Raw genomic sequence first — 24,120 nt, 5'->3', positions numbered from 1 at the left:
TCACTGTTACTCAGTTGATTTTAAAAAAGTAAATAGCATCAGCATGGTTTCAGACATATATTCAATGCTAGCCTTAGCATTGATTCAGGAGGACACTACCATTACACTTATCCAGTGAAGAGACACTTTTCATCTCATAACCTCTGAAAATGCAATTTTTCATGTCTACTGAAAAATTACACCAGATATGTGAAAATTGTTCAAAAGAAATAATGCCTGATGTATTTCAGTCTCTGTTCTCCAAATATAATAGTTATGAAAGCTGATTTTAGCATGCTTTAGCATGTCATCTGCATTCAAAGTTTTGCTAACTGTTAGATTTAAAATCGTTTACTCTTGTGCTCTGAACCCATATACACATGTATGTCTTCATCACAGATTATTTGGTTAACAAATGTTTTCTTTTGTGTACTGAGATTAAGGTTAGGGAATAGTTTTGTCTATGGATGTCTTGAGAAGGATAGTACAAAAAAAGTGTGTAGTGTATGTGTGTGCATGTGTGTTTGTGCATGTGTGTGTGAGTGTGTGGGCACAAGTTGTTGTATAAATTAGAGAGGATAGTGCAATCAAACACTCCACTCACTGGTGTGATAATGTGAGAACGCGTGTGTGTGTGTGTGTGTGTGTGTGTGTGTGTGTGTGTGTGTGTGTGTAGCTGTTATTTGTCATTTAAGTGCAGTTTGCAGGTTATCATAGAATCACAGAAAGTGGACAATTCAGAATCCTCTCTTTACACGTTCTTCCTGTCTTCTCTGTTTTTTCCCTTGTGTATATTCACACACATTAAGGGACAATAATGCAGCTACTGTAGCAACACAGACACTGGCAGCAGCTACTATTCAGTCTTTCATTACATACAAATCACTTCAGGCAAGGGCTTAGAAAGAGATTTACCAAAAGAAAAGAAAAGCAATAGATACTGAGAGATAAATAGTGTGTGTGTTAGTGAGACAGTGTCAATGGCTTCAACACTGACAATATGCAAAAACAAACAAACAAACAAACAAAAAATCTATTATCACTAGACAAGCCTCTTCTTTTCTTATTTGTGAAACTAACTGGATTAATTTAAATGGAACCTTACTCAGTGATCTCCTCAGTAACAGTGTGCTCCACCTGGAGACGGGAGTTGACCTCTATGAAGTAATGTTTTCCGTTTTTGTCCACCAGGAACTCCACTGTGCCGGCATTTTCATAGCCAACCTAAACAACACAGCAAAACATGCAACTAAACAATAGACACTTTTTAGATTCATACTGAGATACTTTACAAAAAGAATGTGTATTACAAATACAGTATGATACAACAGAATCCTATTATTCAATATTTCACTTGATTTTATATCTTATATTTCCATTCAGCTGCCTGTTTAACAGGTACACCTTCCATATCCATAGACACATTGCAGGTGTGCGATAACATCCATCATCGGTCACTATGCACACTTTATCAGCTGCACTCCACTTCAGCTTGTCAGGCAGTGGAAAGTGTCCCTCAACCAGTAGAACACCAAGAGCTTGGATAACACTGATTACTTCAACCAGACATTTGCACAGCTCAATCCACGAAATGCACTATAACTGTACACCCATTGCACACACATTACACTCCACACACCCATTGCACGCACATTGCACTTTATTCAATCCTTTATTCATATTAATTTCATTCATTTCAACATTTCAGTTTTTGTATTCATATTTTACATTGTACAGCTTCTTACTTTATTGTACGGCAGATTGCATTTTATTTCTTTATTGATATAATTTTATTTGATCTTATTTTACTTTTTAATTCCTTTGAAATCTTAATTCTAAATTCTATTAAATTCTATTTCAATTTTACACTGTCAGTCATAAAATAATATTTCACTACATGTCATAATGTGTTTAATTGTGTATGAGACAAATAGATAAATAAATTTGATCTGAGTTGTACGATGGATCATTCTCAATACAGCACTCACACTGATATGTATGGAACTGGTATTAGTGATTTTAAACACTCACTCACTCACTCATTTTCTACCGCTTATCCAAACTACCTCGGGTCACGGGGAGCCTGTGCCTATCTCAGGCGTCATCGGGCATCAAGGCAGGATACACCCTGGACAGAGTGCCAACCCATCACAGGGCACACACACACTCTCATTCACTCACGCACTCACACACTACGGACAATTTTTCCAGAGATGCCAATCAACCTACCATGCATGTCTTTGGACCGGGGGAGGAAACCGGAGTACCCGGAGGAAACCCCCGAGGCACGGGGAGAACATGCAAACTCCACACACACAAGGTGGAGGCGGGAATCGAACCCCCAACCCTGGAGGTGTGAGGCGAACGTGCTAACCACTAAGCCACCGTGCCCCCGATTTTAAACACCTCAATGTCTAAGTAAGGTAAACCTCAATTTCAAATGATTTAATTTGTATTGTTATTGTCAAAAAAAAACATCTAGCCAACAAATTCCAATAGGTTAAGGAAAATGAAAATTTCAAGCCATAAACAAATGCCTCAACTGATGAAAGATCCCATAAAATCAACACACAAATTACTATAAGACTGATAAATGAGGCCATTGGATAAAAGAGTATGTAGGCAGCATGGCCAGTTTTGCTTCTTTTGGCTCATAGCTGTGGATGGCTATAACACTGTCGTGACTCACAATCTCCTGACATTAGGTCAAACACATGTCTTTTCTTACACTTGCCTTTACATGTTTCCTGGAGTGTGACTGAAAAGTAATGTCAGTTAAATCAAGCCTTATAATTCCAATTTTCTAACGAGCCATGGCTGCTTGACATGTTCTGAGACAATATCTGTAATTAGAGATGTTAGGTTTTTCACTACCGATTCCTCTTGACTAACATTTTCACTCTTATGATAATGATCTCACCTGCATACAGTGTTGTATAAAGTACTAGAAAGCAATACTTGAGTAAAAGTACAAGTATCGTACTCGATAAAGACTTTGGTAGAAGTGAAAGTCACCTTTTAGAATATTACTCAAGTAAAAGTCTTAAAGTATCTGATATACACTGTACTTAAGTATCAAAAGTCATTTTCTGATATTTAATGTACTTAAGTATTTGAAGTAAAAGTAAAAAGTAAAATTTCAGTGAATTTCGGTAGGCATAAGAGGCATTTCATCCGGTAGGAAGAATCTTTCATTCCAATGTACAGAAACACATCTAGCCAACAAATTCCAATAGGTTAAGGAAAATGAAAATTTCAAGCCATAAACAAATGCCTCAACTGATGAAAGATCCCATAAAATCAACACACAAATTACTATAAGACTGATAAATGAGGCCATTGGATAAAAGAGTATGTAGGCAGCATGGCCAGTTTTGCTTCTTTTGGCTCATAGCTGTGGATGGCTATAACACTGTCGTGACTCACAATCTCCTGACATTAGGTCAAACACATGTCTTTTCTTACACTTGCCTTTACATGTTTCCTGGAGTGTGACTGAAAAGTAATGTCAGTTAAATCAAGCCTTATAATTCCAATTTTCTAACGAGCCATGGCTGCTTGACATGTTCTGAGACAATATCTGTAATTAGAGATGTTAGGTTTTTCACTACCGATTCCTCTTGACTAACATTTTCACTCTTATGATAATGATCTCACCTGCATACAGTGTTGTATAAAGTACTAGAAAGCAATACTTGAGTAAAAGTACAAGTATCGTACTCGATAAAGACTTTGGTAGAAGTGAAAGTCACCTTTTAGAATATTACTCAAGTAAAAGTCTTAAAGTATCTGATATACACTGTACTTAAGTATCAAAAGTCATTTTCTGATATTTAATGTACTTAAGTATTTGAAGTAAAAGTAAAAAGTAAAATTTCAGTGAATTTCGGTAGGCATAAGAGGCATTTCATCCGGTAGGAAGAATCTTTCATTCCAATGTACAGAAACATTTCTTGCAAATATGGCCTCGGGTGTATAATGTTATCTTCTTCACCCTGTTCACCGAGTTCACCACTATCGTCCGGGTGGTCGTCTACGACAGAGGTGGTTAAACCGCGGCTCCCGAGCCGCATGCGGCTCTTTGCCCGGTTTCATGCGGTTCTTACGTTCTTATCTAAGTTTGTGTGTCTTTTTAACGTGCGTGTTCACTTCGCTTGAGTTAAATACGGTATTTTCGTCAAACGCGCATGTGAGTGGGATGAAAATACCTCAAAGTTTCCCAGTAGGAGCAAGATCATTTGAGTAAACAATTTGTGTCAAGTTCGCTCTCAAAATGGCAGGGAAAAAAGGTGATGATCATGTGTGCCCATGTGTATGATGTGGCTCTTTGTGGTAACAGTAAAAAATGTGGCTCTGTTGTGGCTCAGGTTCAGTTGTGCCTCCTTTTGGCGCTGAACATTACGCTGAAATAGAGCGTGCGGAGCGTAATGCAATCTAGGAGCAGTGATTCGCCAAACCTCCCTTATTGCAGTCGCAATTTTATTTTTTATTTTTTAATTTTTTTTATTTTATTTTTTAGTAACGAGTAACGAAGACGCTTAGTGGAAATATAACGGAGTAAAAGTATACATTTTATCTAGAAAATGTAGTGGAGTAAAAGTGAAAGTTGACATAAATTTAAATAGCGAAGTAAAGTACAGATACGTGAAATTTCTACTTAAGTACAGTAACGAAGTATTTATACTTCGTTACATTACAGCACTGCCTGCAGACACACACTTCTGTAGATAGGAGTACCTGCACACTCACACATACACATAATACTGTAGATGTTAGAACGTGCACATTCACACAAACACACACACACACACACACACACACACACACATAGTATATTATATATAGCATATACATGTATACACACAGTATATATATATATATATATATATATATATATATATATATATATATATATATATATATATATATATATATATATACACACAGTACAGTATATATAGATACAGACAAATTATATAAAGTATATACATGTATATATATATATAGTATATATGGTATATACAGTATATATAGACACACACATTTCTTTAGATCTTCAAGTCAAGTCAAGAAGCTTTTGTTGTCATTTCAACAATATATAGCTGACACACTACATAGTGAACTGAAACAACCTTTCTCCAGGACGATGGTGCTAAATTGAACAACAGAAGAGTACATAAGATAACACTGAGCTACATAAAACAAAAAACAACACAGAGCTAAGGACTAAAATGAAAAGTATATACTGTGCAACCCATTGTGCAACTTGATGGTTGTTCTGTATTCTATACATCACTAATTATACAGATTCTATATTTTACTAGTCAGTCATTTTCATATCCTTAAAACCAGTTGCACTGTCACACAGAAAGGCAAGATTTTCAAAGCAGTTTGAGGTTCTTGCTTAATCAGTAGTCAGAGTTGTCCTGTGGCTTGAACACAGAGACAGTCAGTTCCAAGCTAATTAGAGGAGATAAGCTCATTAGGTTTTGTACAATCTGTCACTGTTTGTTAAAAACCTTTTAAAGTCACACAGAAGGAAGATATTTGGAAGAACAAGCCCTGCATTGTTCAGTCATTTTTCTGTGTATGTTTCTATCCTTTATTGAATCTGCCCTGGGAATATGATCAATGCAGAGAAAGTAACACACTAAAGCCTTTTAGCACTAGAGGACTCTGGGGGAGGAAACTGATGTCAGCATTTCTTCAACTGGCTTTTTGAATCCTTTGGGAAATTCTGCTTATGTATGGCATGCTATGTATGGTTTCCTGGAGGGAGGGAGGGAGGGAGGGAGGGAGAGAGAGAGGGAAGGAAGGAAGATGATAGGAACCTTTGGGACTATTCCCTGCCAGACCAACAGAGGGGGTGCTGGTAGGTATTTTTGCACAGTAAAGGTCACGTTTTTTCCCACCTGTGCCTTGTTATCCTAATGTGTCCTCTATTTATACCTGCCCTGTTGTATTAGTCTTTGTTGTCAATGTTGCATGTCACACTTCGTTTCTGTGTGCTATTTATCTATGGTTTTGTTTTGTTATGAGTCTGTGAATAAAAAGCATAGTGAAGTCCTGCATTAGGATCTGGGCTATAAAACTAATCAGGTACATGTGACGGAAGGAAAGAAGGATAGAAAGAAGGATTTAATGAAGGAAGGAATAAAGAAAGAAGGGAAGAAAGAAATTAAGAAGGAAAGAAAAAAGCCCCATGTTCTTGGATTGGACATCTTTAAGCAATTTCCGATCTGTAACTCTTCCATAAAAATACGCAGCACTTTTCTAGAGTCAGTGTACATCAGCAGTGAAGATCCATATGCAAGAGGGAGAATCTTCAGAGCAGCAAGGAGCCGGTGGAAAAGATAGAAAAGAAGATTCAGAAATCAGCAGGAGTCCTGCGTTTGGACAGGAGCCCAAATACAGCTTCACACATAGATAAGGGAGGCACTAGGGATGAGTGTGAAAAGAGAAAATGAAATGGCGTGCTGAGACGGAGTGGAAAAAGCATGGCAATAAGTAGAGGAAAGAGTGCAGACATCTGCAGAAAGTGTTGATTTAGTGGCATTTAAAACTAAGAATTTGGACTTAATTATGAATATCAAAGCAATTCAGGCAGGTCACACACTCAAAAGACATTTAGCCAAGAGAATACTGGGTCTACAGGCAGCAGCCACTAGCTCTTCCTCTCCTACAAAAGACTCTTAAGCTCTTTTTTTCTCTCTCTCGGTCAGCTTAGAAGCACTGAGAGGATTGGGTTTAATCCAGTGCCAAAATTGACTGTAATCTGATCCAATTTCTCTTTAGAATTCAGCGCTGCTTACTAATTCCACATCACAGTGAGCCTGCCAACAGCAGCCACACACATACACTCTTCTTCTCTCTCTCTCTCTCTCGCTCTCTCTCTCTCTCTCTCTCTCTCTCACACACACACACTCTTCTTCTTCTTCTCTCTCTCTCTCTCTCTCTCTCTCTCTCTCTCTCGCTCTCTCTCACACACACATACACACACACTCTTCTTCTCTCTCTCTCTCTCTCTCTCTCTCTCTCTCTCTCTCTCACACACACACACACACATACACACACTCTTCTTTTCTCTCTCTCTCTCTCTCTCTCTCTCTCTCTCTCTCTCTCGTGCTCTCTCTCACACACACACATACACACACACTCTTCTTCTCTCTCTCTCTCTCTCTCTCTCTCTCTCTCTCTCTCTCTCTCTCTCCCTCTCTCTCGCTCTCTCTCTCTCACACACACACACACACACACACACACACACACACACACACACACACACACACACACACATATACATTTATAAAGATGCTTCTCATCATGGCATCCTTTCTTTACTCATCACTGTGGAACATGCCCCATCCTTACAAACACACACACACACACACATTTGCAAAGGATTTAATTCATCATCGTGAAACATGGCCACACACAAACACACAAAACAAGAAACTCATTAAACTGTTCATATAAGTATATATCTCTTGGCATCCTAAATCACACTCACACACACACACACACACACACACACACACACACACACACACACACACACACACACACACACACACACATTTATAAAGGATTTAATTCATTGTGGCTTCCTTTAATCATCATTGTGGAACATGGCCACACACACACACACACACACACACACACACACACACACAGACAGACTCTCTAGCTGACTCATGCAATTATGTTCCTTCATAAACAAATGCACACAAGCAGATATGACAAAATTCACTCCCCTTTTTAATCATGCACACTTGATTCTTTTCCTCACACCAACCCTGCTCCATTCAACTGTTCTGTTGTTCATTCAGTCCAGTGGGATTTTTTTTATGCTGCCTCATATGTCCATGTTGACAGTGTACTAGAAAATATTACCAAAAGATAAGAGATGGAAAGGTTAGGGGGGCTATAAGAAGGAGGAGGGGATGTGAGGTGTGCAGAGGGACAGAAGGAGAGGAGCAGATGGCAAAAAAGTTAAAAGGAGGACAGTGGCTTACACAGGAGCAGCATCACACACAGCAAGACAGAGAGACAGACAGGTACCAGAGGATAGACAGGGAAAGATGAGTATGGGGTGAAAGACAAGACAGATGGCATGTGAGAGAGAGAGAGAGAGAGAGAGAGAGAGAGAGAGAGAGAGAGAGAGAGAGAGAGAGAGGTTGTGTGTGAGAGAGAGAGAGAGAGAGAGAGAGAGAGAGAGAGAGAGAGAGAGAGAGAATGAGAGAGAGAAAGGATAAGAGAGACATAACCACAAAGAGAAAGAATGACAGATACAGAGAGAATGTGGAGGTAATCAGTATCTTTTTGATCCGATGCATTTGCAATGACATGCATGATTGTAATAGGCTCTCTGCTGGAAGGGACACGTCACATAGCTGCTATGGTGACAGTGACTGATATTAACCTGAATAAATTTGTAAAAAAGGAGAGAGAGAGAGAGAGAGAGAGAGAGAGAGAGAGAGAGAGAGAGAGAGAGAGAGAGACAGACAGTCAGAGAGAGAGAGAGAGAGAGAGACAGAGAGAGATGTACTAAAATACTTTTAATATATAAAGAAATCAGAGAAATTGGCAATAAAATAAATATGGATTATCTATTTTAAAACACTTTATAATCAAATATCCATTAATACACATTTATAAACATATACATTAATAAAAAAAAAATGTTACAATACCCAGAGTCTATCATCACTGAGTGGAGGTTTAAAAAACCTATGATAAACTCTCAAAGTTAAAAAAGTATCAACTATGTAATAATCGAGTAGCCTAACAAATTCATTTAGCCATGAAAAGAGTATATTCTAATTGTGACCTAATAACATCTATCCATCAATTCTGGGCACCTGGAGCCAATTCCAAGGGACTCGGGCCAAAAGGTGGGCGACACTCACACACACTTACACATGATTAATAATTTAGAGATGCCAGTCAGCCTACACGTCAGCCTACAAGTCAAATCCCGGAAACCAGAGTACTCCAAGTAAACCACTGAAGCACAGGGAAAACATGCAAACTTCACACACATATGAGGTGGAAATCAAACCCCCAACCCCAGAGGTATTAGGCAAATAAATATGATAACCACTAAACCACCACAATTCCAATAAGGAATAAAAGACCTCATGGTGTGTTGTCATTAGCCACCTACCGTTGATTATATTCCTGCATGCAACATGTAAAATGTTTTATTCTCTTATACCACAGCTATATGTCAACATTTACGATTGTAATTTATTAATAAATTATATGCTGTACGTTGTTACCATTAATAGTTAAATTTAAAGTTGTCAGTTTCTGTTATCACAAACCTCTGTAACAGTTCCTCTCCAGAAGTAGATATAATAAAATCTTGTCACATTAGAGAGAATCACAAAGCATAAAGTCTTCTATTCTGTTTGATTAAAAGTACTGATACCTTTTCATTCACGGTAATGTTCATCTCTCTACAGAAAGCTTCACCATATTGCCATGTTCACATATATGTTTAATAATAAGCTAGAATTGTGTGGAGCGACTCTCCACCATTCCTCTGAGTGAACCTTTACTTTAGAAACAGATCACTTGGATTAAAGACATTTGCAGTCTGCCATGCTGTTTCAGAACATTTATTAACACCTTCTGATTAATCAGATACCTGTGATGTAATCACTTGAAATCAGCCATATTATATCATGTTTAAAATAAATCTATGTAACCCTTTTGGATTTGCTCAGGAGAACAAGGTTCCTGATATTACACTGATGTCTTTGACTTCATTATACTAGAACAATGTCTATATATATTACTATTATATATATATATATATATATATATATATATATATATATAAAAAAGAATTCAAAATATGTTTTTTTCCATATTTACCCTGTATATAAACTGATCAGCCTTAACATTACAACCACCTGCCTAATTTTATATAGGTCCCTATTGTGCCAGTAAACAGCTCTGACCCATCTAGGCACGTACTCCATAAGACCTCTGAAGGTATGCTGTGGTATCTATCTATCTAAAGATCCTTTAAGTCCTGTATGTTGTGAGATGGGGCCTCTGTGGGTTGGACTTGTTTGTCCAGCACATCCCACAGATAAACTAAGTCAGGCCAAGTCAACTCCTAGAATTCTTTGTCATGCCCTTTAAATCATTCCTGAACAATTTTTGCAGTGTATCTGTGTGCATTATCTTGCTGAAAGAAGCCACTGCCATGCCAGAAATACTGTTGCCATGAAAGGGTGGATATGGTCTGCAGCAAAGTTTAGGCAGGTGGTATTCAATGTAACATCCACATGAATGCCAGGTCCCAAAGTTTCCCGGCAGAACATTACCCAGAGCATCTCACTGCCTACTCATGCATGCCTTCTTCCCATCTACATAATGTAAAATAAAACATAATTCATCAGACCAAGGTCACCTTCTTCTGTAGCTCCATACCCAAGTTTTCATGCTCACATAGCCAATGTAGGCACTTTCTGGGGTTCAGGGGTCAGCATGTGCACTCAATGATCAATCTGCAGCTATGTAGCTCTATATACAGCAAGCTGTAATGCACTGTGTGTTCTGACAACTTTTTATCATAGCCAGCAATAACAGTTTCAGCAATGTGTGCTACTGTATCTGTTCTGTGGGAGTTTAAACAGATGTGCTAGCACTAGCTTCACACATGCATCAATGAGGTGCTCATGACCCTGTCACCAGTTCACCTGTTGTCCTTCTTTACACCACTTTTGGTAGCTACTAACCACTGCATAATGGGAACACCACATAAGACTTGTTTTGAAGAAGCTAATCATCTAACCATCACAATTTGGGCCTTTTCTTCAGATCCATATTTCCTGCTTCCTACCTTATATATACACTCACCGGCCACTTTATTAGGTACACCTTAATAGAACCGGTGTGGTCTTCTGCTGCTGTAGCCCATCCGCCTCAAGGTTCGACATGTTGTGCATTCAGAGATGCTCTTCTGCATACCTTGGTTGTAACGAGTGGTTATTTGAGTTACTGTTGCCTTTCTATCAGCTAGAACCAGCCTGGCCATTCTCCTCTGACCTCTGGCATCAACAAGGCATTTGTGCCCACAGAACTGCCGCTCGCTGGATATTTTCTCTTTTTCGGACCATTCTCTGTAAAGCCTAGAGATGGTTATGCGTGAAAATCCCAGTAGATCAGCAGTTTCTGAAATACTCAGACCAGCCCGTCTGGCACCAACAACTGCCACGTTTAAAGTCACCTAAATCACCTTTCTTCCCCATTCTGACGCTCGGTTTGAACTGCAGCAGATCGTCTTGACCATGTCTACATGCCTAAATGCATTGTGTTGCTGCCATGTGATTGGCTGATTAGAAATTTGCGTTAACGAGCAGTTGGACAGGTGTACCTAATAAAGTGGCCGGTGAGTATATATATATATATATATATATATATATATAAATATATATATATATATATATATATATATAATTTTTCATTTGTTAAATGAAGCCAAGAGCCGGACTTGTTTTTAAAGCATGTTTCTAAACAACATGGTTTCCATAAACATTTTGATTTAAAATTTTGAATTATCATTTAATATTAATTGAGATCCTCACAAAAGTGACTCATCTCAGTAGACCAATTGGCATAAGACTAATATAAACTAAAGAATTTATCTTCTGATATGGGTTTGCTTTACAACCAAATTTTATCATAACAGACTTTAATAAATGCAAATTAAAACATGGAGATGTAATATTGTGAACTTTACTGTATCCGTTGCAGGGATTTAATCAATTCTGACTACAGCTAACATAGAGGTCACTGGGTTTATTTCACTGTTGGCCTGAAAATTTCTCATAATTTGTCAGGACACTGCTTTCCAATTGTGCACTGTTTGTACATGACAAAAATTATAATGTGGAAAAGCTCACACATAATAAATGGAAATACTCTATTAGCAATAGACAAATAGACAAAATTTGCTTATAGACAAAACTGAACCAAACTCCAGCTTTCTGTTCTGAAATGCATCTAAGGAAAGTTCACACTCATAACCTCTGCGATGTAGTCCCGATCTTTAAAGCTTTAATTTTGGATTTGAACAAGTTCAACTTAGACTCGCATTATAAGTAAACTCTATAATGAATAAGAACGAGCCATTTCCTCCTCGTTAGCTCATACCCTTGGTCAGATTACACTGTTTATCTTTACTATTCACTAAAAAATAAAAATCTTCTTCGTCAGTGATATTTCACGAAAGTGCTGAAAGTTTAAACTTTAAACTTTTAAACTTTAAGGCAGGCACAACGAGGCTTTTATTCAGAAATAAAAAAAATAAAAACAAACAAAACAAAAACAAACAGCATTTATATCAAGTGAGTAACTGGTACGAATGTGTTTATTCTCTACAAGGCTCATTATTTCCTGCACACAAGATGTTATGGTTTCTAAACCTATGAAACAGAATTTAATAAACCTGCTCCCTTTGTTGTAATCTAAGTTAATCAAATTGTTATTAACAATATATTATTACACTCATCATAATCATTCATAATAACATTTCAGTGATGTAGCAGTGGATAACTTAGTGAAGGGAAGGCTTGTGGGAGAACACACTCACACACAAACACTCACACACAAACACACACACTCACACACACACTCACACACACACACACACAAAGAATGTAATGCGTATGAATCTCAGTTGTGTATAAACCTTATATCGCTTCAAGCATAATGATGGCGAGACAGACAGAGAGAGTAAGAGAGAGAACAAGGAAAGGGAAGACAGAAAGAGGGAAGACAGAACGTAAGTAAAGTGAAGGGTGCTTGTAAGCACGTTTAACAGAATACCATGTCTCAATAGAGTCATTGCAGCATTTCCCAAAGCCATAGTTAAGAATCATAGACTAATACAACAGTAACCATGGTGACAATGAAATAAAATAAATGAAAAATAAAGCATATTCACCACAATGACAGACTTAATGCACTACATAGCTGTGTCTGCACAGAAGACTGAGCTTTTGTAACTCCTATTTTTTTCATCTCTCAGTCCTTTAATCTACCACTCTCTCTCTCTCTCTCTCTCTCTCTCTCTCTCTCTCTCTCTCTCTCTCTCTCCTTCTCTCCATCTTCCACTCCATTTGTGACACATCTTTCACTCCGTTCTAATGACAATGCGGCAGATCACATACCCGACACTCAGACAGACATGCAAACCACAAGGCTATAAACAGCACCTGAGTTGTCTCCTTCCTTTACACTCTCTCTATTTCTTTCAGACTCTCTGAGCACCAACGTTTTTAGACTGAGACATGCATATAATCCACTTCTTTCTTTTATGTCTGATGTGGAAAAGGTGAGGGATGCAGCTGCATGAGTCGGCACATCTTTTCAGGCTGTCAGCCAAGTCACATTGTTGTCGGTCTCGGTGGAGAACGCTTGATGTGTGGCCTCAGATGAGCAGCATGTCACTGCATTGAGAGTGTGTAGGTAGCTACATACAGTCCTGTGCTGGGCCAACAGCCCTGTATGCACGTTCATAACTTGAACACAAATATAAGCTATGGTTCTTGATAGCTGACAGGATATGAAATGTCTATATTTGAATCATATACTGTACGTCACAATAAATGTTTTTTTCTAAAATTAATTAAAAAAAAGGGTTGCATCGTTTTGACCTTGCTTGGAGTAAAATTTGCCTTGTGAATTTTAAAAAATAAAAAATAAAATAATAATTTAAAATAAATTTATTTAAATTTTAAATAAATGAGATTTGGGATTTCCAGAGGAAATAGATGCTTTCAGAGTCGAACTCACATTTAGCAAATCATCATTGTCTCTTATGAAATGAAGTGAAGAGACATGGAGTAGCATTAAGTGGAGTCAAGTAGGCTGTTATAAACCATAAAGAGAGAAGTGCTTCAAAAGTTTTTATACTTTTATGTAGCAAAATTTCTATTAAGCAGCTAACTTTAGCTTTTAGCTAATGCTTTCATAGCTTTAACAGATTGCATCAATATCACTAGAAAACCAGAGACCGAGTAGAACATAAATGCCTGAGCATTATGAAAGAATTTGCTTTCTACTCGGGGATCTCATGTGAGCCACAATCATCCTAATTTGCATGATTTTTTTTACTTTTGCATGTTGTCTAAAATTTGCATATTTAAGATTTGTATTTAGGGGATGGATTAATTTTTTTCTTTAATCTGATGACTGTAAAACACAGTTTGGTATATTTTACATATGTTTTTGGAAAACAAAACAGGTAAATGCAAAACATCAGAGAAAAATATTTTATATCATGTGACTTGATTATAATTGTTCATAATTCATATAATAATGTATATGAAATTCCTATTCAGATACTTTTGTCAGCTTCCAAGCTTATTTATAAAGGCGTCTCAGTGGAGAGTTTACATATCGATTTCTGTTTACATGATGTTTGTTGTAGAAATTAACCGCTGACTTACAAATGGTGAATGAATCCTGCATGATAAGACTGACATAACCATGTCACGATCAGTTCAAGTTGGATATCACCAGCTGTCATGTCATGAGAGTTTGTGTTTACAGATAACGTCATGCTCCATTACCAGTCACTGGAAGGACAATTCCCATAATACCCGCCATCATGACTACTTATGTCACATGCTTTCTTTAAGTATACTTCAAATAGTCATCAACACACATACCTCATGACAAATGTCATATCCTTTGATGTCACAGAGCCCTCAGATGGAAATGTAAGTGCAAGTCTGGATCTGACAGCAGCTCCTGGGACTTCAAGATGTCGAAAGGAGCTGACATCATAATGACAGACTGTGACGTATGTTGTTATTACATTAAATTTGGAGGAAGCTCTCATGGCAGTCAGTAGTAATGGTGACAGTTGAAGTTGTGTGTAATTGTGTTCAACACAGTGCTGTTAAATTCTAAAATATGATTGGCCCGAAGGTGTCGATTCATTCTCTATAAGTATTTTATAGAGTCATTAGTTAAAGTAAACTTGGAAATGGGTTTTTAATTCAATTCACTATTACAGGTATGTCTATAGCACTTTTCACAATGGACATTGTCGCAAAGCAGCTTAACAGGAATTTAGAAATTCAGGATATAAATGAAAATTTTAATTTCAACTTTCCTTAATGAGCAATCCAGGGGTGATGGTAGTGAGGAAAATATTCCCTGAGACAACACAAGTTACGTGAGAGAAACCAGACTCAAAAGGAAACCATATTGTTATCTGGGAGACACAAGTGTAATTACAAATAATTTCCATTCTATAATTGTGTACTATATAGTCAAACTGTGGAACCAGGAGATTCTATAACAAATATATTTTGTTAAAGTTATCAACTGTTCACAGATCAAGGATCAAGGCATCTACGGTCCAAACCTATTTTCATGGTTTCTAAGATACCATCCACAGGCAAAAATGCATTTTTAGTTATATTTTAAAACGGAGAAAGATAGACAAGAAGTGTTTTCCCTACATTAAAGGCCTGTCTGCAATGATGCATAGCCAAGATGATGTACAGAGATCAGATTGGTATCAGAAGATTGGAGAATGCGTGCAGTTGCAGAAGAAGGCTAAAGATATATGCCAGGCTAGACAATGCACTAAAGAAAAAAAAGAAGAAACATCCATGTTCATATGCAGAAAGAATATTGTTATATTCTGGTCTCTTAAAGTCTAAATGTGATTAAACATGGCCAAGTTTATCTGCTCCAGAAAGGGAAAAGGATAGATAAAATGTTCTTAAGGTGAAAGAAAGCATCTTTGTAATAGTTTACTATGAGAATCAGATGTGTGTGTAGAGTTCTATGTATCATTCCTATAACAATAGAACATGCTGCCTGATAATATTTTCCATCCGGGTGGATTTATGAAATAGACACAAGCAAGTCAAGAACTGAGATATGATTAATTCAAATTACTGTGTGTCTGAGAGATAAGATCAGAATCAAGAGAGCTCAGTACCCATAAGACCAACCAATACTATCACGAGACGTCAAAAGCAGCAGTCAGGCACAGTAGGAAAAAGTACAGGATGTTCAGCAAGACAGCATCAGTTGTAACCGAGCATCTGTAGCCCTGAGGAAGGTGAAACAGGCTCAGGGATTGATGAAAGCTTTCTACAACTGCAGATAGATGTCTGTTTTGTATTTTATCTTTAAACAAAAATGAAAATTTAGAGCAGAATCCTAGTGAAGGACTCTTTGCAGGTCTAAGCAGTTTATTAATTAAAGGAAAAAGAGTTCTGGGTATTCTCTGGCCATTACTGCTGGCCATGATGTACAGTAGCCAGGCTTGGCTCTCTTTATTGTCTTGCTGTATGTAGAGCTTGTGTCTTTGTATGCAAGCGTGCGCACTCAGGCTTGTCTTCCTTTCTACTGACGTGTTCTAATTAGCAACCCGTAGCTTTCAAATGGTGAAGCCCAGGAGTTAATGTTTTGCTCATATTAACGTCAAGAGAAAACAAAAGACTTTGAATGTGTACATGTATCGGTTGTTGCTTCTAATGCTGTTTACACATACAATGACTCACAAAGTGACCGGAGTACATTCATTTTCAACGAGATCTGTGCAGTTTCCAGTGAAATAACTGACCATTTCCTATCCATTTCCTGAACATTACCATCACCTAATGTCCATTGGCCAAGTTGAGAAAGGTTTAACTTCATGCAAATGTGTTTTTTTTTTGTGTGTGTGTGTGTTTTATCATTTATATAAATGCAAATGCCTCCTAATGTTTCTCTTGCCTCTCACAGATGTTTGTGCACATGTGTGATCTCTACAGCACAATCCATTCGAACAGGATCATCTCGTTGTAAATCCATGCTTTAAAAACTCATTTATTTTCACATGACATTAACCTCATGTGTGTGTTTTATTCCTAATATTGTCTGGCACTCTGTGTAAGGCTTGTATTATGCTATTGTTTTATTATTTGGTATGCTTGTTTTTGTACAGCACTTTGGTCAAACCTTGGTATTTAAAAGTACATTAAAAATAAACTTGATTGATTGATTGAGAATTTATACTGGAAACTACAGCATATTTCCAATATATTAACTTATTGTTCTTACGTATTACTACATTTTTATGTTGATGTCATTTATTGATGTCATTCAAATTCTGTTAATTGATGCATCAACTTCAAGTAGAAACAAGATATAAGATATGTGAATAATTATTCAGTCAGTTGAATTTAGCTTTTGGTTGGATGAAGTTGTTCATTTTTAATGAGAACTTCCTTGGTACTAAATATGCAATTTCTAACAAGTCTTTGCTTTGGAAATACCGTTTTTAATATTTGTTTGGATGCTTCATAATTTTAGCATAATTTTGGGTTAAAAATGAATAAAAACAGAGCCTTAAGTCATTGTTACAGTTTCCATAGCTAGTTCTTGGCAGATATGCTTTGAGTTCCACAGGGATCATTTTCTATTCTTCATAACACCTCAACTAAACACCTTCAAAGTTCAATTGAAAATTGTTCATATTTTCTCATTCTTCTCAGATTCATTGTAATCCCAAACACATTTAATTGAGGTCTGGGCTCTGGGGTGACCAAGCCTTTGTTCTAAGTAAAGCAGAAGCTTATTTCTTTCATAAGTATGCCTTGATCTTCTTATCAGTGTGCTTGGGGTTATAATTTTTCCTGGAGAATTAATTTCTTCTTATTCCAATAACGTTCGAAGTGGATTGAATGAGAGTTATTATTTAGTAGCATTTATAGTAAAAACAATATAAAACAAATGACCACCTCCAGATGCTGTATAAACCACTGCAGCTATAATAAACCTTCATTGTGCTTGACAATTAATGGTATGAAGGTTTTGAGAGTCTTCCATTGCACTGGTGATGTAATGTTTCTTCTAAATGTATCACATTCGGACACATTGGTCTATAAAACCTAACTTGAAATAACAAAGGTTTGCTTATGGTGCACATTCACAGCTTTTTGTCTATTTATTTTGCTCTGTGGAAGCTTTAGACATGGAAATGCAATTCATGGCCCATAAAATTGACTTGAATTGACATGAAGATTGGTATGACCTGATATGTATCAAAGAAAAAAAGAGATTTGTGCACTCTGTCTAATCAGGATATTTCCAGGGGTCTACCAGGGTTTACATAGCTACCAGAAATCCAAGTTTTGTACAGTTATATATTTTTTGAACTCCAGGTATTCCACACATATTTAAATTATAAACTCTCATTCTGATAGCTATATGCGTATGGCAAAGAACTTAAAAAGGGCAGTGAATGCTATAAAGAAAAAATCTGGTTTTTACCTCAGCTTGACTCTAGAATATACCCACTGTCCTGCTGTAAAAACATCTGTCCCTCATTTACCAGTCATTCTTTCTTTACAAGCCATTGCTATGTTGAACATTTAAGATCAACAGATGGACATGCTGGCAGTCATAAATATTGCTGTTTTATTTCTAATACAATGTTCAGTGGTATAGAACTGTCAGGAGAAAGCTTAACCTGCAGAAAGAATAAGGTCCAGAAAGAATAACAGTAAATATGAGGGGTTTTTTTTTCATACATGTAATTACCAGTTACAAAACGAGTATTTCTGAAACGCTCGTATGTGTAGTCACATATAAAGAAACACAGACAGAATAACAGTAGCAGCTGCTGCAAGTAAAGGTAATGTGGTGTATTTAAACTTGATTTAAATCTGCATACCTCTGTCACACACATTAACATTTTTAGTAATGACCTTATATTAAACATTAGCACCACAGTGTAAATTTTTAGCTTTCTATTAGCAAAAGATGAAAGATTCTGGCTTAGATAATGCTTCCATAGAAACTAATAATTTGTGTGTGTGTGTGTGTGTGTGTGTGTGTGTGTGTGAGAGAGAGAGAGAGAGAGAGAGAGAGAGAGAGAGAGAGAGAGAGAGAGAGGAAATGAACAGCTACAAAATCAAATATCCAAGTTGTCATCTCATAATTCTATCTTGACATGAACACATTTTGGAATCATAAAGTTCTCCCAAATGCTTTACTTCTTTAAAGTCCCTGCTCATTATTCAGTTATTCATTTTATAACATATGATTCAGTAGCTACTATGAATTATTCAGTACCTCCAGTGAAACTAATAGAAAAGCTGTGCAGTTAGAAGCAGTTAGAAACTCGGACAGATCCCAAAAGATTTAAGGGGTTAAAATTGTTGCACTGGATAATGACTTTGTAATAAAATAACAAGACCTATTCACTATATTGCACGTTTTGTTCTGCTTAACTGAACAAATTAACACCGAACCACATGAACTTTATAATGTGCAAGTAAAACCAGAGAAGACTTTTCTATAAAATATAAACAGATTTTTACTAAACACTAAAAAGTTTTGCTTGTTGATATTAGATGGAAATTTATGCTAATACAACTTGACATTAAACCGGAGTGTTTTCACAATGCTGATTATCATTACTTATGTATTTGCACTTAAGGTATTAAAGAATAAAAAACAAGCAATTGAATAAGGAAATTAGGCTGTGTTTATGCAGTGACAGTTTTCTCCTCAGATGTCTATCTCAGAAATCTGTGGAGCTGTAGTATAAATACCTTTGTGGGATGTTGGTTTATAATCTCAACAAAATAACAAAAATAAACCCACAGTTTTAGCGCTAAACTGTGAAGCTGTGCGTGATGCTAGTGATTAAAAACACTTTAAGCAAGAGACCTTTGTAATATGATAACAACAACATGCAAGACATGATTGTTCATGGTGAAGGTGCAATTACAGACTTTTTTTTTTTTTTTATAAAAAATTACGGTCTATAATAAGCGTGTCTATGATTTAGCTAGCTGTACTCTTAGAAAACTGGGTTCCTTAATGTTCTTAGCTTCCAAAAGAGATGGAATTTTTCCTTCTACAGTACTCTGCTGTAGATTTCTACAAATTGTTTACAAGGATAGGATCCTTAAAACTGTTATTAGATTGATCGTCATACAGTGAAAACCTAATCACATCTCCACCTGGGAATGTTGGAACCAACACCTGGATTGTATTTCTTGTATATTTTAACCACATTTGTTGCACATACTGTACCATACCAGTAACCACTGTTTCCGACTTTGTGGCAGAACTTTGGGATAAGGACAACATATGGGTGTGATGGTCAAGTGTGATGGGATGTGGTAGCCTAGTGGTTAAGGTGTCGGGATACCATTTGGAAGGTTGTGAGTTCGATTCCTACATCCACCAAGCTGCCACTGCTGGGCCCCTGAGCAAGGCCCTTAACCCTCAATTGCTCAGTGAGATAAAAATGTAAGTCGCTCTGGATAAGGGCGTCTGCTAAATGCTGTTGTCTGATGGTCATACTTTTGGCCACAGAGCATGTCCGCATACTTTTGGGCACATGATTCTCCTCAGAGAGTGTCTACAGTAGAGTATTCAAATAAAGTGTTATCCAGCACAGTCTCAGAAGGATAAGTGTGTTTTTTTTTCTCTGTCTAGAAAGAAAGTGTAGTATTTCCTACAAACATGTGTAAATATCGACTCAACCAGCTCACGCTGAGTATTTTCAATATACAGATCACCTGACGTGATCTTCACAGAGGGGTTGCACCAGGTGAAAAACAGCTCAAAGGTGCTTGATTGAAGCTTTCTTTAAGCATGGCTACATCTCAGATCTGAGTCAGATCTCTTTAGTAAAATGTCACCTTTTAGCCTTGGATCATTGATCTAGAAAAGTAATTTGCAAAATCTGGACCATTTCATGTGGAACAGTGACTCTGTCCATTAAGAATAACCTGAATTTAACCATTACTGCATTTAGTGAAACACGTCATCATTACTGTGTTTTTCACCAAACAATGAACTTTATCATTCCATAAGTATTGTTAACAAAGCAAGTTAGCACATTTATTAAATCAGCGTTTACAGTAAATTAAAACTAAATGCACATGCTTCCGGGTTAACAGGCAGTTATTTGGCTATTTATGATTCAAAACTCCTAACTACTCAAATGTACTTGACTATATAGTGTCCAGTTATAGCAATTATTTATAATCTATTATTTATAATGAGGATAGGTTTCCTTTGCAGTCTGGTTCCTCTCAAAGTTTTTCATATCGTCTCAGGGAGTTTTTCCTCACCATCCTCATCTCTGCCTCGCTCATTAGGAATAAATATAAATTTTAACTATCAATTTTCTTTTTCATTTTTAATTCAATTCAGTTCAATTAAATTTATTGTGTAGCGCTTTTAACAATTCACATTGTCTCAAAGCTGCTTTAGAGAAGGATAGGAACAGAAGAGAAAAAAAATATTATATATAATAATAAAAAGAAGAAGAAAAATAGGAATAAAAATAAATACATGTAAAGTTTAAAATTATTTTAAAAATATTCATTTAATATTTAAAATACTTCCGCCCGAGAGCGACGATATGTACTGTAAGTATTTCTGTCATTCAACCTAAACTCAATGAACTAGAATGTTAAAATAAAATAATAAAAATACATGTAGCCTATATAGGATACTTCATGTGCTTCCAGAATTCCTGCATGTATTTGTTATTTAAAATGCAATAAAATTGCATAATAAACAGAAAGCCTGATTAGCACTAAATGAATGTATACGAGTGGCTAAATCGATCTTATAGGTAAGATGTCTGTATATAAAACTGGTCACTGAGCTACAGCAGATACAGTATGGCTTGACATATTCAGAGATAATAGCTGCCATAACAACTATCTAAAAAAACCTCAAGTTTCCTGTGTGAGTCTGAGTTCTGAACACAGACACAGCTGAATTTAGTAACTGGAAAAAAAAAAGAACCCTGTGTGTAGACAGTCATTTCCAGTCTATTTTGCCAATTTCAGTGTCTCCATTTTTAAACGGAACATTCAGCATACGTTGTCAAGACAGTGAAATTGATTGTTTAAAAGTGAACAGCATGGCGTGCACGTCATCGTACAGGCAGAGGAATAATCAGTGCTAGAGGAGATTGCTATCTCGCTAGATTCAATAAACGTAGCCCCGATTACTCTTGCAGTCACCATGGCAACCATTCATGACAGCTGGCCTGGGGAATTGAGGATGAATATCTGACTAACTCTGAAAGAGACATACAGTACATACGCTTTCATACACACACCTACTGCGGAATACCAGCGAGCTTGTTAACAGGACGCTTTCAGAAGGACGACAGGAGACAACTTCAAGACTCTTTCTGCGGAAAAACAATTTTTCTTACATTCCTGGAAATGTAGACATGTAAAACGATCAGCACTGACAGAATAAGGAAGTGAATACCCCAATTAAACTAATGGGAACGTTACAAAACCTAACATAATAGAGTTCAAACCTAATATTTTTTTATATCAGCTCTGGAAGGCTTTGAGAAAAGAACATCAGGCTTTATTTAGGAACAGGAATACAGTACCTGAGAGTTGTGACCTTGTGAGGACATTGCGGTCGCTTTAGTATAAAAATTCATTGGGGTTACAGTTAAGATTTAGGTATAGGTGTGTGTGTGTGTCTGTGTGTGTGTGTGTGTGTGTGTGGAGAGAGGGAGCATGAAATAGAGAGAGAGAAAGAGAGAATCAGAAAGTGTCTCATAAGGACACATGCCTGATAATTGGATGGCTGACACGTTATGCATACACAATGTGGGAAATGAAAGGAATAGTTGGACTAATGAACTGAAAGTTTGCTAAAGATATCGGTCCTAAAGCTTTTGTATATTTGTGTGTACAAGTATAGTGTATTGTATATTTACATTACAACTTGTTTAAGCTGATGATGACAGTGTTTACATGTGGGATTTAATCTCATGTCCTCTGTAACTAACATTGTTCTGTAATCACTTTTTATTTTTACCTGGTGATCAACTTTTGTTTAACCACACTCAGCTCTGTCATTTTTCCTAAAATGTATGTCTTAATAACGTTGATGGGGCTTTGGTTGGAGTGAAACCTGAAGGTTGTCAGTGTTTTAATCTACAGCATGGTAGATGGGTAGATGTGAATGTAGAGTATGTGTTTGTGTGTCTGTGTGTGTCCGTGTCCAGCCTGCGTGTATGAGGGCGTGCATATGGAATGAAGATCTTTGTGTGCCAGCTGAGGGCTGGAGTTTATATCACCAGAGGCTTGTCTGTTTGGAAAGATTTGGCAGCCATTTGTGCAACACCCACTCACTGTTCACACAGCCTCAAGCAGAAGAGAGAGCATGTGAGAGAGAGAGAGAGAGAGAGAGAGAGAGAGAGAGAGAGAGAGAGAAAGAGGAAGCTAAGTAATGATTTCTATTGCTCTTGAGCGAGTAAAGGTGAGATGTGAAAAGGAAATGATAGAATCGGGTTATCTGAGGTTTTCGTTTTAGTTTATGAGTTTCTCCATTTTCAAGATCTACTGGGGGAATTTATTTAGCAGCTCTCTTTTTTATATGACCAATCACCTTGAAAGCTAATTTGTTGCTAGTGACACATGCATCGATTTGCCAATAAAACCATCTGCAATTTAAATTATATTTAGAGAGAAAAGGAGAAAGAGCCAGAAAAACACACATTAAAAACACAAACGCAAACAGGAATTCAATGAACAGACCAATTCTGGAACACACACACAGGCTCAGAGTATTAAAATAAAATTGCAATCTGAGCAGAAAACCTCTATTTAGAACAGAAATCCTTTGATTACAATTATACATAATTCCTGTGTATATTTACATAATGTTTATATTTACGTGTATATTTATAATATGTGCATCTGTGTCATGTACATGTCAGTGTAATGTTTGTCTCTAATACTCTACTTTTTAGTCACCGAAAACTTTACACACAAGCTAAGGCTTCGATACATGCCATGATTTCATGTAGTGTGTTTGGACAACAGCATAATGATGCTGCAGTATGGTTTCTTTATAATACTGCATTTTTTTTTGTATTTTTTTGTATTTTTTTAATATGTTTTTTTTTTTTTTGCATGCATTTTTTTTTCACAACACAGTGTACAATATTCCATCATTTTTCAAAATTCAACCAGAATAATTTTATCACTTCAGGGCAGTACCAGGTCATAGAACAGAGGGAGCCGACAGGCCAGCGAGAGTCTGAGAAGAGTGCGAACGCTGTGGGGTCAGAGGCCGTAAATGAAAGCTCACGCTGACTAAGGA

General features: G+C 36.8%; 1 protein-coding gene across 1 annotated transcript in view; it reads right to left on the bottom strand.

Annotated features, from left to right (window-relative positions):
* pcxb (pyruvate carboxylase b) overlaps positions 1 to 24,120 on the bottom strand; it is a 224,896-nt gene that overhangs the window by 177,796 nt on the left and 22,980 nt on the right. Inside the window, exon 8 of the mRNA XM_060874658.1 lies at positions 1,085 to 1,203. Within this exon, the coding sequence (XP_060730641.1) occupies positions 1,085 to 1,203 (119 nt within the window). The remainder of the gene's footprint in view (positions 1 to 1,084; positions 1,204 to 24,120) is intronic.

This window comes from Tachysurus vachellii, chromosome 7 (genome assembly GCF_030014155.1).
Source record: "Tachysurus vachellii isolate PV-2020 chromosome 7, HZAU_Pvac_v1, whole genome shotgun sequence".
NCBI lineage: Eukaryota > Metazoa > Chordata > Actinopteri > Siluriformes > Bagridae > Tachysurus > Tachysurus vachellii.
The sequence above is the reverse complement of the archived record's forward strand: the minus strand, read 5'-3'. Positions and strand labels throughout refer to the sequence as shown.